At 33.8% G+C, this 14,032-nt stretch overlaps 1 protein-coding gene across 1 annotated transcript; it reads right to left on the bottom strand.

Annotated features, from left to right (window-relative positions):
* Positions 1-549: 549 nt before the first annotated feature.
* LOC108917207 (protein obstructor-E-like) lies at positions 550-13,020 on the bottom strand. Its single transcript, XM_018723693.2, has 4 exons — positions 12,876-13,020; positions 1,842-2,069; positions 1,524-1,712; positions 550-1,469 (listed from the first exon to the last, which is right to left on the bottom strand). Exons 1-4 carry the CDS (start codon positions 12,913-12,915, stop codon positions 1,156-1,158), a joined length of 771 nt encoding a protein of 256 aa, XP_018579209.1. The 5' UTR covers positions 12,916-13,020; the 3' UTR covers positions 550-1,155.
* Positions 13,021-14,032: the final 1,012 nt, after the last annotated feature.

The raw sequence follows: 14,032 nt of genomic DNA, 5'->3' as shown, positions 1-14,032 counted from the left end.
TATCAGAAACTGAGATGTGACCAAAACATGAAACGACATTCCTTTTCAATGCCAAAAGTGGACTAGTTTTCCTGGAAATTTAAGACCTCTGAAGTCACCTCAGGGAAACGAATCTAACAACATCTAAGAACACTCTTTTAGCAATAATTTGATACACCGTTCTTCAATAACGGTAGCTCCATTCGAACCTTGAGTCTACTGGTCTGCCCAGTAACTTGATATATAAACCAAAAATCAGTGTGGACAAGGAAGTAGATTTTTTTGTAGCGTAGTAATAATACATGTAAATATACTTTTATAAATAATAATTACATATTCGTCAATTCTCTTTATAAAAAAATGCTAACGCGACTACCGTCTCTTAACCTACAATTTAAAAAAATAACCTAGTTCCTCTGCCTGTTCTTGGCTTGCACGGGGATAGCCCCGGGAGGAAGATTGGGCAACTCAGCTTTTCCGGGCCTGTNTTCGCCATATTTGATCGAGTTTAAAGAACAAGAAACTCAATTTAAAATTTAATTTTCTATACGGTCATATTTTTTTTGTCCAGGTAATAATTTCTGTAAGCATTTCTCTATAATGCTTGGACTATATAAGATCGTGACTGTTTCTAACAATTTTTAAACTGAATGGCATTATTCCTTTTTTCTCGAGACAGTTACACCAAACAATGGCACATTACGTTACGCTTTGGTAATATCAATTTTAAAAGCAACAAATATATTTTGTGTAAACTGGGAAATGCTAGAACTAGACTTGATGAGGATGTATCAGAAACTGAGATGTGACCAAAACATGAAACGACATTCCTTTTCAATGCCAAAAGTGGACTAGTTTTCCTGGAAATTTAAGACCTCTGAAGTTACCTCAGGGAAACGAATCTAACAACATCTAAGAACACTCTTTTAGCAATAATTTGATACACCGTTCTTCAATAACGGTAGCTCCATTCGAACCTTGAGTCTACTGGTCTGCCCAGTAACTTGATATATAAACCAAAAATCAGTGTGGACAAGGAAGTAGATTTTTTTGTAGCGTAGTAATAATACATGTAAATATACTTTTATAAATAATAATTACATATTCGTCAATTCTCTTTATAAAAAAATGCTAACGCGACTACCGTCTCTTAACCTACAATTTAAAAAAAATAACCTAGTTCCTCTGCCTGTTCTTGGCTGGCACGGGGATAGCCCCGGGAGGAAGATTGGGCAACTCAGCTTTACCGGGCCTGTTCTTAGGATTGTTCTCCGGCAAGTTGTCTTCTTCCTCCTCTGGCTGTGGCGGTGGTGGGGTACTGGGGATGTCGCAATCGTCAGTTGGGGGTACTACGCATCTCAAAGAATGACGATCGAACACCAACATGGCGGGACACCTTTGCAGGCGCGGGTAACCACCCTGGCACTGCCAATAGCGGTTGCAGGATTTGCCCAGTGGTACGTTTCCGTTGGGATCGTCGTTGCAAAGAGCTGACAATGAAAATCGTCATTGTTTGGTTAGAGAGGAATGTGAGGTGTACTTACGGTGCTTTTGGCATCCCTCCACGTTTTCCGGCCAGTCGCAGGAATGCGTCCTCTCGTTGTATAAGAGTCCTCCTATGCAGAGTTGTTCTGTGGCGGTACCATTCCAGCACGTCCAGTATCTGGTACAAGACGTCTCGTGGCCGAAGATGCCGTACAACCAGGCGCAATGCTCGACGCCAATTGGTGGATCTAAAATGGGAAGTTAAAGAAGTTATTGGAAAGACAAATTTCCATTAACAGAAACTTCATTTCAGTATTTGAAGGTGGATTTTGGCCTTCATCTATTCAACTAGGTAATGATGACCCTTTGGTACTTACTGGCTTGCTGCTTTCCTTCGCAGTAGTTCGACCTCCATGGGTAATCGCATCCCTCTGTCACCCCCCTGTTCTTACCAGCGAAAACTAACCCATTGGGGCAGTCGTATAGCTCGGGTTGTCCGTTCACGCACTCCCAGTACCTGTCGCAGTACGTTTCGTCCCCTATCACTCTCGACTTTATTTTGCAGGGGTCTTCTTGGGTACCCCTCTGTTGACAGCTGACATAACCTAGAAATATAAACAATTGTTGCAGTAACGGAAATCTGTACATTTTTGTATATAATAAGTGTCCCAAAAGAAACACAGGCTTCGAATGTGAGCGCTAGCCAGCGAGTGAAGATTCTGAAAATTAATTTACAAGTACGGAGAGTGTGTAGCTGAGATTGTGCGCAAATTAGGTGCCAAATTTGAACAGACAATTACATATTTAAAAAAGCACAATGCAGCGGATTGTAACGACAGGATGAAGTTGCAGATCTTGCAGTGTTATAAAGGAATGTTGAAAGCAGTTTGATTAATTTTTCAGTTGTATTTTCTAGTGTTTATTGTTTAATTTAATTTAAATTCTCTGGGATGTAAAACGGTTAAAATAACTAATTTAATGAATTCTTTCCAAGGTCGCCAATGCCAGAAAAAGTAAAAATACTCTTGCATTAAATAATAGTAGTTGACCGTGAATACGTTAGTTAATCCTGTTTATTATAAAATAATTTTATAAAACTGGTTTATCTTCGGAATATGTATAGTAGATGATCCATTACAGATGATATAATAATGTGATTTCCTGTAACTGATGATGTCAAATTGACTGTCTCACGTAGTGACTGACTTTATTCAAGCACTCCTCAAAATGATATTGAAAATATGAACCAGTATATGTTCAGTATAGTCATTGTTTTTTAATTATATGGTACTGAACAATTGAAATGAATGAATTTCATGGATCCTATAAAATTCGTGGTAAATGAAGATGTAATCTTTCATACGTGTGATTTTACGTAATTTACATTACAAACCAAGATTCTGCGAAAAAGAAAGTAGTTAATCTCTGTTTGGATTTGGAACACATGTGTCTATCACTAAATTCAATATAAATACCTCAGACAGAAAAAAAAATTATATACCACATGTGAGGAATTACCTTATTGTTAGCGAAAGCTTTTAGCAATTTGCAATAAAATATTTACTTTCTATTAAAGAGAAGGACATGAAATATTTCAGGAAACGAATTTGATGACAGGTAATATAGTAAACATTATGGTTTTCAGTAAAAGCAATTAACACATAATTTATAACTTAAATAATAAACATAACCACGTTTTATTGAGATGTTGGGTGGCTTTTGTAGATTTCGCAAAGCTATGGAAACCCCATTTTACAGGATCAGAAACTGTACGTTTTCCATGTTCAGTTCTTCAAATAAGGCGTCTTTTTTTTCTCAAATTCGAGGTAGACAATAATGATCCAATGTTAAGTCGAAGTGTGTCAAATATGTACTGGAAAAATTGAATACTTTAATTTAATTTCTGCAATTATAAGAATGGATTCATTATTGAAAAAAAAAATGTATTTTTTCTATAAATTTTTGTCACTGGGGAATTAATTTTCGAGATAAAAGACATAAAAGTTTTGAAAAAGTAAATAATCTTTCGTGAAATCTTCAGAAAGTATAAAACTTGTTTTTTTCTTCGACGTTAAGTAGCAGCAAATCAAATTAGAATAGAAAAGGCATTCTGTGTCACCTCGCGTGTTGTTCCACCCATATTGCACAATAATGATTTGCTCAACTTCTACTGGGAGCATATCTTACTCCAGTAACATGATTAACAAACATTTATTTAACAGATAGTTTGTTTAGTCATATGAATCAACGCACCCAAATGCTGTCCATTCATATTTTATTATCTATATTAGAAAAGACAATGAAAACTACTTCTTTATTATGTAAAAGAGTGGCAAAATAACACTAGATTATTTACCTATTTATTTTTTTATAGGTAAATATATGCAGGCGCATCGAATTCGAAATCTTTAAATCCTCTTTTTACAAACAGGTTAGTAAAGTTTTTGACAACCAAAGAAAACAACAAATATCTCAAAAATTATAAATTTAATCTTTACAATGGCCACATTAGACAAAAAAAAGGTGATGTAACTATACAAAACTTTAAGCAAAATAAAGAGAGTTCGATTTGAAATAAAAATGTTTGAAATTGACGAAATGTAACCGGAAAAATAGAGTGCTTGGTCTATTATTATTGAACTTATGTAATTATTACAAATTATAAAACTTCGCCATCTGCCAAAAAGGTATAGATTTTTGCAGCTATCAAATCTGAATTCAATATTTCTGTTTTTTTTTGTATATTTATTCCAAATGTGCAAAAATATACAGTATATTTAAAATAAAGAAGTCAAAGTCATCCTGGTGCACCTTGTACTAAAGAAAGGTCGTAATAAGTATATGACAATATTTGAAAAGTATCAACTGAACATTCTGTGCAACATTCAACAAAATCATCAGCTTATTTTCGAAGGTTTGGATAACAGCTACAAACTAACACTACCTTCTAATTGGAGAAAAATACACCCAGAGCAGTTCTGAACGTTGAATATATACTTTACTTCCTGTATATTAAAAAAATCCGTGTTATGACGTACTCATTAAATCATCAATTACATTAATTAAATCATCGCCGTAACAGTGTCCGATATTACTCAACAGCACTGTTAGTTATGCGTTATTATTATGTACAGTATTGAATAAATAATTAATTACATATAATTCTAGCGGACTTTGATGAAAATAACAGTATAATTTTCCTATTAGCTTGCTTGATTTTACAACTTTCTGAGCGTTTGGTTATACAACGCATTCCTACATAATATATTTTATTGAACATCCTATTAACTCGCTTTTAATTTGAATATCCAGACGAAAGATGCTGGTTACGAAAGAGAAATAACTACTGAGTAGAGGTGTAAAAGTTGGAAAGAAAGTTGAAAAGTGGAAACTGTAATAACGCACAGCGTTGCTTTCATAATTAAAATTCTTTATACAATGTCATACTAGCATAAAACAAAGTCAGTAAATGGCATAATTATTTTTTTGTTCTTCATATTTCGTTGAAATTACTAAAACTAATATTAAAGTAAAGGTGGCCCAACCTTTTTGAGACACTGTGTATACTTACTTTAAAACACGTAAATTATATATACCTATGTGATTCCTTCTCGTATCAAATATGAAAAAAATTGAAACAAATACAGCTTGATTATATTTCACTAATACGGAACCAGCTCCTTCCGAAACAGTTTAGCTTACCAAAAAAACGTAACTGATTTATATTGGCAACTTTTTGCCTGGAAATAGCATTCGCGGTAGCCATGAGATTACTTTTTTTTAGTTAAATTACTTAACGTTAGAACGGGTTTCCGAGTACAATAATAAAATGCAAACAAAACAAAATTGCAACCAGTTATTTACCTAGGATTTTTTCCTGTACAGTTCCTGTGCGAGCTGGCAAGTTCTGACTGGAATATAAATAGTTTCTACAATTAATGTCTCATTCTCGGTATTGCGTCTGTCGCTTGGGGCGTTAACCGCTAACTGTTGTGGAAAAATTGTTAAAAATTTCATCACGTTGCATCGGGAACAATAGTCACGGTTGAAAATGGCCAACAATGGAGTTATTTTTTACGTAAACAATGTTTCAAACCAAAGGCCGGCATCAGAATGCTGATAGGTTGTTCCTTTTATAAATATTCGAGTCTCCAAGATTTTTCCTAATAATCAAGTATGCCATAAAAATAACACATAATGTTAATGACGGTGTTATACGACATGGCGCCCAACGTGGAGCTCGATCGTCCGCAACTCCAAGGGAATGTGGAACAATACGACAGCACGCCTACAGGTAACACCATTCGTGAACGCCCCGTATACCTGGAAAGGATTGCCTACAACTTTGAGCTTTTACCGGCACTAATTGCCCATAATTTTTTTTTACTGAAATCTTTTCCTTGATATCAAGTAATACTTGTTGTACATTATCTTAACCGTTTAACGTTTTCTATTTTTCTTTCAAATTTGTTAAGTAAATTCATTAATATTCGCCGGTCGCTAGTAATTTATTCACGATCAATGAAAGACTCTTACTTTTCACTGCACCTTCGAACGGCTTTCTAAAACCATGGGCGTGGAAGACGAACTAAACTGTACCGACCGTCTACAACTTTTAAGGACAATCTTCGTGCGGAATCTGGGTTTCGCCATCGTTGTGTTGTAGATAAGTTGATGAATGAATCCACTAAAAGTTAAATGACAGTGAATCGTGTTCTGGTCACATGAATGTAAATAACGATTGATTAAATATCTTATGAATGCTTTTGATTGACAGCTCTTTGCTTATGAGAAATGTAAGTTTTTCCTTGTCAAACAAAGATGACGTGTGACCTTTTGGTGGTTTTAATGTCAATGAAAACTTCTTGTATCATAAAAAATCGTTGCTTAAGACATGTTTAATTGTTTGTATACTGTAAAAAATTTCACTCAGATTTCACTTAATTTTACTCAATAATATATTAAGATATAGTGAAATTTTCACTCTATTAGTGTGGGTACAGCTGAGTGAAACTGTTGCATAAGAAATGAGTGAGATTTACTCAAATCCGAGTTATTGCTAACTATCAATTTGACTCTATTCTGAGTATATAAAACCTATTTAGAGTCGACTTTTTCTCTAATATGATTTAAATTTAACTATTATTGTGTCATTTTTTACTCAGACTTGATTTTTAATTAACTAAATATTGAGTCGAATTAATTAGGATATACAGTGTTGAAATTAATTCACTTCGCGGGGCCTCCTCATGTCCTGGCTGAGAGCCGCCAGCTGAGACCCGCCGCCGACGGCTAAGGCCTATTTTCCTGGCGATCACGCTTTTCTGGGACATCTATCGGGTCCCTATCAACTGTGGTAGAGATTACAGAAGCAATATGTAACTGGTGACATCTTCACGGCGCCATTCTACTTACTCGAAATTAATATACATTTAAACTGATTCAGTAATAAGGACATTTACTCTGATTTAGGTACAAGTGCACCAGATACGAGTTTGCGTGAAGAAGGAGTGCCTATATTTAAGTGAAAGTACTCAGTTTTAATCCAAATATTATCACAAATGAGTAAAATTATGAAAATGCTCAATATTGAGTGAAAGTGTACTCAATTATTTCACTCAATGGATTTATTATTTATTGCTTTCACTCAGACCAATTTCTTTACAGTGTAGTATTTAAAGGTAGGTAAATATTTCAACTAAATAGTTTGAGGTTTGGTAACCTTAAAATCTCTAAATGACGTCTTTTTTGGACACCACACTAAGGTAAAAAAATCAAAAATTGCAAATTGCGAACAAGACAATTATACATCAAATTCTGTACAGTGCCCAGAAGGATTGGCTATTAACAACATTTATAATAAATTAATTGTAAATGGTGCTACTCCATATACTGTATTGAATATTTATTGGAAATATCCACTGCTTCAGTTTGCGTCGCATTCGAAACATTAGCAAAATGAATGCTCGCTCACACGCAGGGTCGGTTACCTTCTTTGCTTCTTGTATTGTTCTTGGCTACACTTAACATTGATTCAAGAGAAATGCCAGCTTTCTCCGTCTGCTGTGGACTTTCTACTGGCATCTTTATCATCATTTGCATTAATATATTACGAGTTTTGGATCATATCTTACAGCATTTCACACCTGTTCACGCAATATGTTCTCGACAGCGTTACATAAGATAAAGACACAAGTAACGGTAGTAAGAGCTATTGTTCGCTTAAAAGAGTGGAAAAGTTTTGGGCGATGCGATCTAAAGAAGAAGATTAATATCCTTTTTTATTAAACTAAGTATTTTATTTTCTTCTGAAATTTGGGATTCATATCTACATTTAGTTTTTGGTCGATCTTTTCCAAGAAGATTAATTACAGATAAGCGTTTAATTACTTACAACTAATTAATATTAATAGCCCGCTGACGATACTCATCAGCTAAAAATAATGTTCCCGTGGCCTTGCCAAAATTTTTCGAACGAATACGTATGTAATTAGACGAAACAACGGAACCATTCAACTAAGAGATTAGAGAACGATGACTAGGTCAATGTGCAATAGGAATTAAAAGTAAGAGGATTCGTATTTACTCAGCCTTGAAGGTAGTTGCGTTACATAAGTAGGTGGCACTTTTTTGCTATTGCTTCCAAGATATGTTGTTTTCAAAGAAGATTTATGTGCAGGATAAGTCACGCAAAATATTGTATTAGATTGTAACTTTGTTACACTGTTGTTCCTTATAGTAAGATAGATAAGACCAAAAGAATGTCTAGCGTAAGATTGTCATTAGTTCCTAAAGAGCCATAACTATTTTTATATTTTTTTCGATCATTTATCGAATCAAATAAATCATAGTATACAAGGTGATTCATAAATGGTGACCAAAACTGAAACCTCGTATTCTTTAGAGAATTTTAAGGGGTGTCTTTCTTATAAAGTTTTTATCTAGGACGCTTCGTTATAAAGATACAGGGTGTTAAACTTGAAAAAATATTTTTGATTTTTTTAAATAATTTAAAAACTAGTAAGTAAAATAATTTGAAATTGGGCACATGCATTTATGTAAACATTGTTCAAAATCTGACGGCTTTTCCTAATGAATCACAACAATTTATGTCATAACATTATTATAAACTGTTTAAAAAGTTACACTATTATTAATGGATACATTATAAATAAGTGATAATTCTTGCATAGGTAATTAACGGTGATCTCATATTCTCAAAAATGTAAATAAATAGTAGAGGATAAAAAAATAAGCACATGTATAATTAATTTTGGAAAAAAACGTGTTTCGTTTATGTAATCACCTAGGAAAAAAATAATAAGTTTCCGTAAAACGGTTCATCCTTAAAAGGATGGTATTAAGCATTACTCACATCATCTTCGCCATGAATAGAACTTGAAAGTTTAAGGTTACGATGTTTCACCAACAGTTCCTCCTTTATTTATATTGTTGTGAATCACCAGGTGGTGCAATCGAATTTTATTGATATGTCGGCGTGTATGACAGAACAACATCCTTGAGAAAGGAAAAATAATAAAAAAAATAAATTGCAGAGGTTCGTACAAATTTAATAGCGACAGAACCGGTCTAGGGAAGGACAGGTGAGCAACAAATAAAACCGAAAGAAACATAACAAAAAAAATACACTGAGGTGCAAAAATATATTAAGCAAAACAAGAGAAAATACTTTATAGATGACAGCGATAACATATCAACAAGATGTCACTTGCGTATGAGGCTATTCTTTCCGTGCATGCGCATTACGAATAACACTACAAATGTTGAATTTTTACTTTATTTAAATTTAGGAATATTCTTTTATGTCGTTTTTTGTAAGTTTTAAGCACATTAGTGTGTCTATTTTACCAAACACGTGTTGGTTGTTCTTAAATACTTCCAAATCCTTGTAAAAATAAATTAATTTGAAGTTGTTCATTTTTATAGTAGCTATGTAAGTAGTACACAAGGGTCAGATTCGTTCTGTACAATTTCAACTATGACAATTTGTTGCGGATTGCCTAAATATGTAACGTCACACTAAAAGTGTCTATTATCTTAATGAGCAATAAACAAATCTTAAGCTGACGAAATTAGTTAAAACAAATTCTAAAACAATTCTATAAATAAATTTCCCAACAGCGTGGGCAAAACGGTATTTTAAATAAAAAAAAATATATTCAACATAAAAAAATACGAAATTTTCGAAAAGCCTGGTGACTATCGTCACTTTTTAAATTCTTCATTCCTGGACTGAATCTCAGGAATGTGATGCAATTTTTATGTATCTGGAACATAACATGCAATAGCCTGTAAAGGCAATTTCAAATCGTTGGCTAACGCTGTTTAATCTACAAATAAATACATACGAGGGTAAATAGCAGAAACCTTTTACTTTATTTCGAGTTGCTCTAGTAATCTTGCTATATTTATTACGTTTGTAATGACTGAAATACATACAAAGTGAAACATTGGAACGCGTCAAAAATGAAACAGGTTTTTCGGTTTATATTTATTTGAGCTTATAAACATACAAACATATGAACCATTTGAGGAAAAGTAAGTTGCATGTTTTCTAGATACACCACTAGTTGGGACTGAGACTTAATTTTATCGCATTGAATTCCACTTTACTCATATAAATTTTGTTTCAATACTTTGATCTAACATTTTTTTTTATTTCAACGCAAAATACTGAGAGCGTGCGGTTGCATTTTGGTATAATTCCAATAGTATAAACTAATCAAGTCTACATCATGAGGTGCCAAATCCACGCTATTCAACTCAGCTATGCGGATAATTAGTTGGTAAATGTTCATTTAGATACCAGAGTTACCGAAGCGATTCGCGTACAATAATAATCGAAAGTTCAGGGTCAGGTGACTTTCTCTATATAGTTCACGATTTATAATGATAATGAATAACAATTAGCCTTTTTTCCCCCTAATCAGATCGGGCAGATGTCTCGCAAATTACTGATTTCTCTTTGGAAAAAGTATGCTTGGCGCGAAAATTATGGACTGGAGACGGTGATCATGGCTGAAAGACTGTTAACTATTAGTAGATGCCAATCACCAGCGACCTTAAGTGCTAAATAAGCGTTTTACTATCTCCTTCCCAAAGCAGTGCGAATTTTCTAATAAAAAAAATAAGAAATTCAGAAAAGTCGGTATCAAATCAGCACCCGAAATCTATATGGGAAAAAGTTATGAAACACCGGTGAGTGTCCACCTCGGGATTTGGCGGAGCCATCAACAGGTGTGATGAAACGTCGACTCTAATTTTCTGCAGTTAATTAATCTGGGCAATGTCCCTAGCTAGTGCGAAGTAAGGCAATTTACAAATATTATCTTCTGAATACAGCGTCAATTTCAAGTAAATAAACATACATATACAGAGTATAACTAAAATAGGTGACAGTGGATAATTTTGTCTAAATATTCCACTGTTGAAATGTAATATTTCCTATGTACGACGACTGTGATTGTATTATTTCACAGAACAGAAAAGCAAAATATCTAAAGCAGCTCTTAATTGATATATTAGCTTCGCTGTGGGAAACCCAGCGCACAGAATTCGTCAAGCGTCACCGCAGAATCATCAAAACATTACTGACATAATTTTAAACATCCATTCACTGGATGCTACTCTGCCATGATAATGTCATTCGTTCTCTTCGTCTCCGATAATTTCATCGCGTCGAATCGTCGAATTAAAAAAAAATCGTTAATGAAATCAAGAGCAATATCCGAATGTTACAAATTGTACTCATGAAAAAGTTGTCAAGCAAGAATAAGCGCGAATTATTTTCAACAGTTACAAAAGTTTCGACTTGGCAAACTTCAATTTATATGTTGTAGTTAAGTGAGCGAAATCGTGTAATAATTAATACTCTAGTAGGTCTTTATGAACGTTTACGACAAGCTATATTATCGTTTTCGCTATTTTAATTTTATCACACGATTTCACTTTAAAGCAACAACCCCTTTCACAAATGCATGTGTACATGTTTCATTCGGGTCAGTGCACATGAAACAAAATTATAGGGTAACTGAAACCAAATTTAGTTCTGCTATTCGAAGTGTCAAACTCAAAGAGTAGAAGTGTTATTGGTACACTCTATATATCCAGTTCAATGGATTATGTAGTGTAATTACAATAGACTCGAGCATCTGGTCGTTAGCATTGATGTTTTTTTTTGTACTTTCTACATGTATGTTCTATCGTTAGGCTACTTTCGCAGTTGTAAATTAGATTATAATGCTAATAATGCTCGTTCTAGTTTTAACAATACCCGGTGAAAATGTTTTAATTGTTATTCGCTCAGTGAGAGTTGTCCAAAATTCATGAGATGATGTTATCATCCGTTTGGAAAGGTTCTTTATCTTTCGTCAGATTCAGACTATCTTCACTGTATTTCCAACTTACAATAACTGGAAAGTACTTGCTGCAGGAATGGTATGTGTGTATATGTTAAACTGTCCAGTTGGTTTTGACCTTAACAAACCTACTGCTTCTGTCTAGATGACTGTAAGAATGATTTTCTCAAAATAGGTAATGTATGTCTCTCGCTCCCCGACTTGTTTCTATTGCAACTGTAGCTACTTTTCCTATGCCATATGGGTATATTGGTATAGAAATCAGTTGCATAAGTGCCTGTTTCAAGCTATGAATAGAAGTGGATGTCAGTAGCCTTATTATTAGCACATCGTAGTACGATCGAGAAAATGCGTCGATTTAAATTTATTAACGTTATTAAATATCTATCATATCAAATAAGATAAAGAATCTTTTTTTAATGTCCAGAATGTGTCGGAAAGCATGTGCGATTGTCCTTGAAAAGATTTGAATATAAGACAAAACATTCCTTTCGACTTAAATCGATTTTCGAGGTACAGAGTTTTTAAGTTTTTGTTTTTCTTTCGAAACAAGCAAATGTAAGTTGGTGATCGCTATTGTCTTGATTCTATTCAGGTTAATTTTATTTCACTTAAATTCTTCTGAATGACTCGAAAAGAGTTATCTGCACTTTTGCACAAAACATTTTTTGCACAAGTAGTCTTAAACAATTAAAAAAGCTAGTAGGCCTCTCCAAGGGCATCAGATTTCTTTAAAAAATTGCTAATGCGTTTTTCCAAAGATTGAAACATGTATGAAAAATGATTTAGAGTTTACAATTTTGAGGAAATTATAGTTTCCGTGTTCATAAAAAAATATATCTGTATAATTTGAATTTCCATTCATAAAAATCGATGATATTTTTGTTATAGGCAACACCTTGTATAGCCACGAATGGACTACATTAAAAAAACTATCGTTTGTTGTTCCTTGCTCTTTAAAAAATCAGAATTTATAAAAAAAATACTGCCATCCTCAAACAACTTGATAAACGGTACTATTCTGTTACTTACCGAAAAAGGCTAACGCCAAAACACAAAGTTCACTCCTCATTTCGCGAACTCAAGTCACTGTACCCGTAAATGCACTTTAGTGTACCGCTCGCGGTGTAGTGAAGAACTCTTGGTCGATCTTCTGGTTTTCAAACTGGGCAAAGACGGCCGAGTGGTTGCTTTGAAAGTGTTCCCACCACCGCGCCATGCAGCGGGATGATATAACCGCGGTCGGGTTGGGAGGGCAGGGGATTTGGTTTTCCTTCGCTTTTTAAGGGGATTTAATCGTCGGCGGTTGGAAAATTATAGCCAAAAAAAAATTGAGATAAAATAAAAATAATGAAGTCAAGAAGTATGTCGAGAAAAAGTTGGTAAATGCAATAATATTGGTTTTAGTACTTGCTAGACACAGGGAAGGAGAAGAGAGATAACATTTCTGATATACAGAGTGTTTAAAATATATGTACAGTGTGTCCCAAAATAAAGGAACAAAATTCATTTTTTTTTCCAGTAGAGATTTAAAAAAATCACTGAAACAGTTCTCTTAAATCCAAACCAAAGAACTACCTTGTGAGTAAATGTTTTTACAAAGTAGCTGATATATTTACTTGGTAACAATGTAATAGATTTTTTATATTTATGTATTATTGTGTTGTTATTGTACATTATTTGTTTGTATCTTTGTTCATTGTTTTTACATTATTGTTTGTAACAAATATTTGTATTGACCTATCCAATGTCATTTTTGATCTCAATGGATTAAATAAATTCTATTATTATTATTATTAAGATTATAAGGGTCGACGCTCGAACAGCTGCTATGACGAGTCCGCAGAGTTCCTATAGCAGTCTCCGCCATAGTCTGGACATTTTGCTTCTCCGGATTTTGGTCATCTTTAGAATTTGTCCGCCTCAACCGGATTGTTGACTTGTAACTGGATATGGTAGTTTGTGTTCGTGTTGCTCTACCTCAGTTTGAATTTTCATGAATTTGGGAAACTTACTTTTCACTAAAAGGAGTATTTCTTGATCTTTTAGATATGTCTGTCTTACCATTTGAGATATACCCATTCTATCTAATTAAATTCAAATATAATACAACATAATCCAATGCTTACTTAGGAAAAACCGTAATGTCTGTTATTAAAATGAAGGAAACAGAAGAATAGACATTTCCA

The sequence above is a fragment of the Anoplophora glabripennis genome, unplaced genomic scaffold, assembly GCF_000390285.2.
Source record: "Anoplophora glabripennis isolate ALB-LARVAE unplaced genomic scaffold, Agla_2.0 scaffold41, whole genome shotgun sequence".
Classification (NCBI taxonomy): Eukaryota; Metazoa; Arthropoda; class Insecta; order Coleoptera; family Cerambycidae; genus Anoplophora; species Anoplophora glabripennis.
This window is presented reverse-complemented; position numbering and strand designations above follow the sequence as displayed.

Coding starts and splice junctions, on each gene's coding strand:
- LOC108917207 (XM_018723693.2), bottom strand. CDS start 12,915: ATGAGGAGTGAACTTTGTGTTTTGGCGTTAGCCTTTTTCG. Junction 2,070..12,875: donor TTTGGCGTTAGCCTTTTTCG/GTAAGTAACAGA, acceptor TTATATTTCTAG/GTTATGTCAGCTGTCAACAG. Junction 1,470..1,523: donor GGAGGGATGCCAAAAGCACC/GTAAGTACACCT, acceptor TTTCATTGTCAG/CTCTTTGCAACGACGATCCC.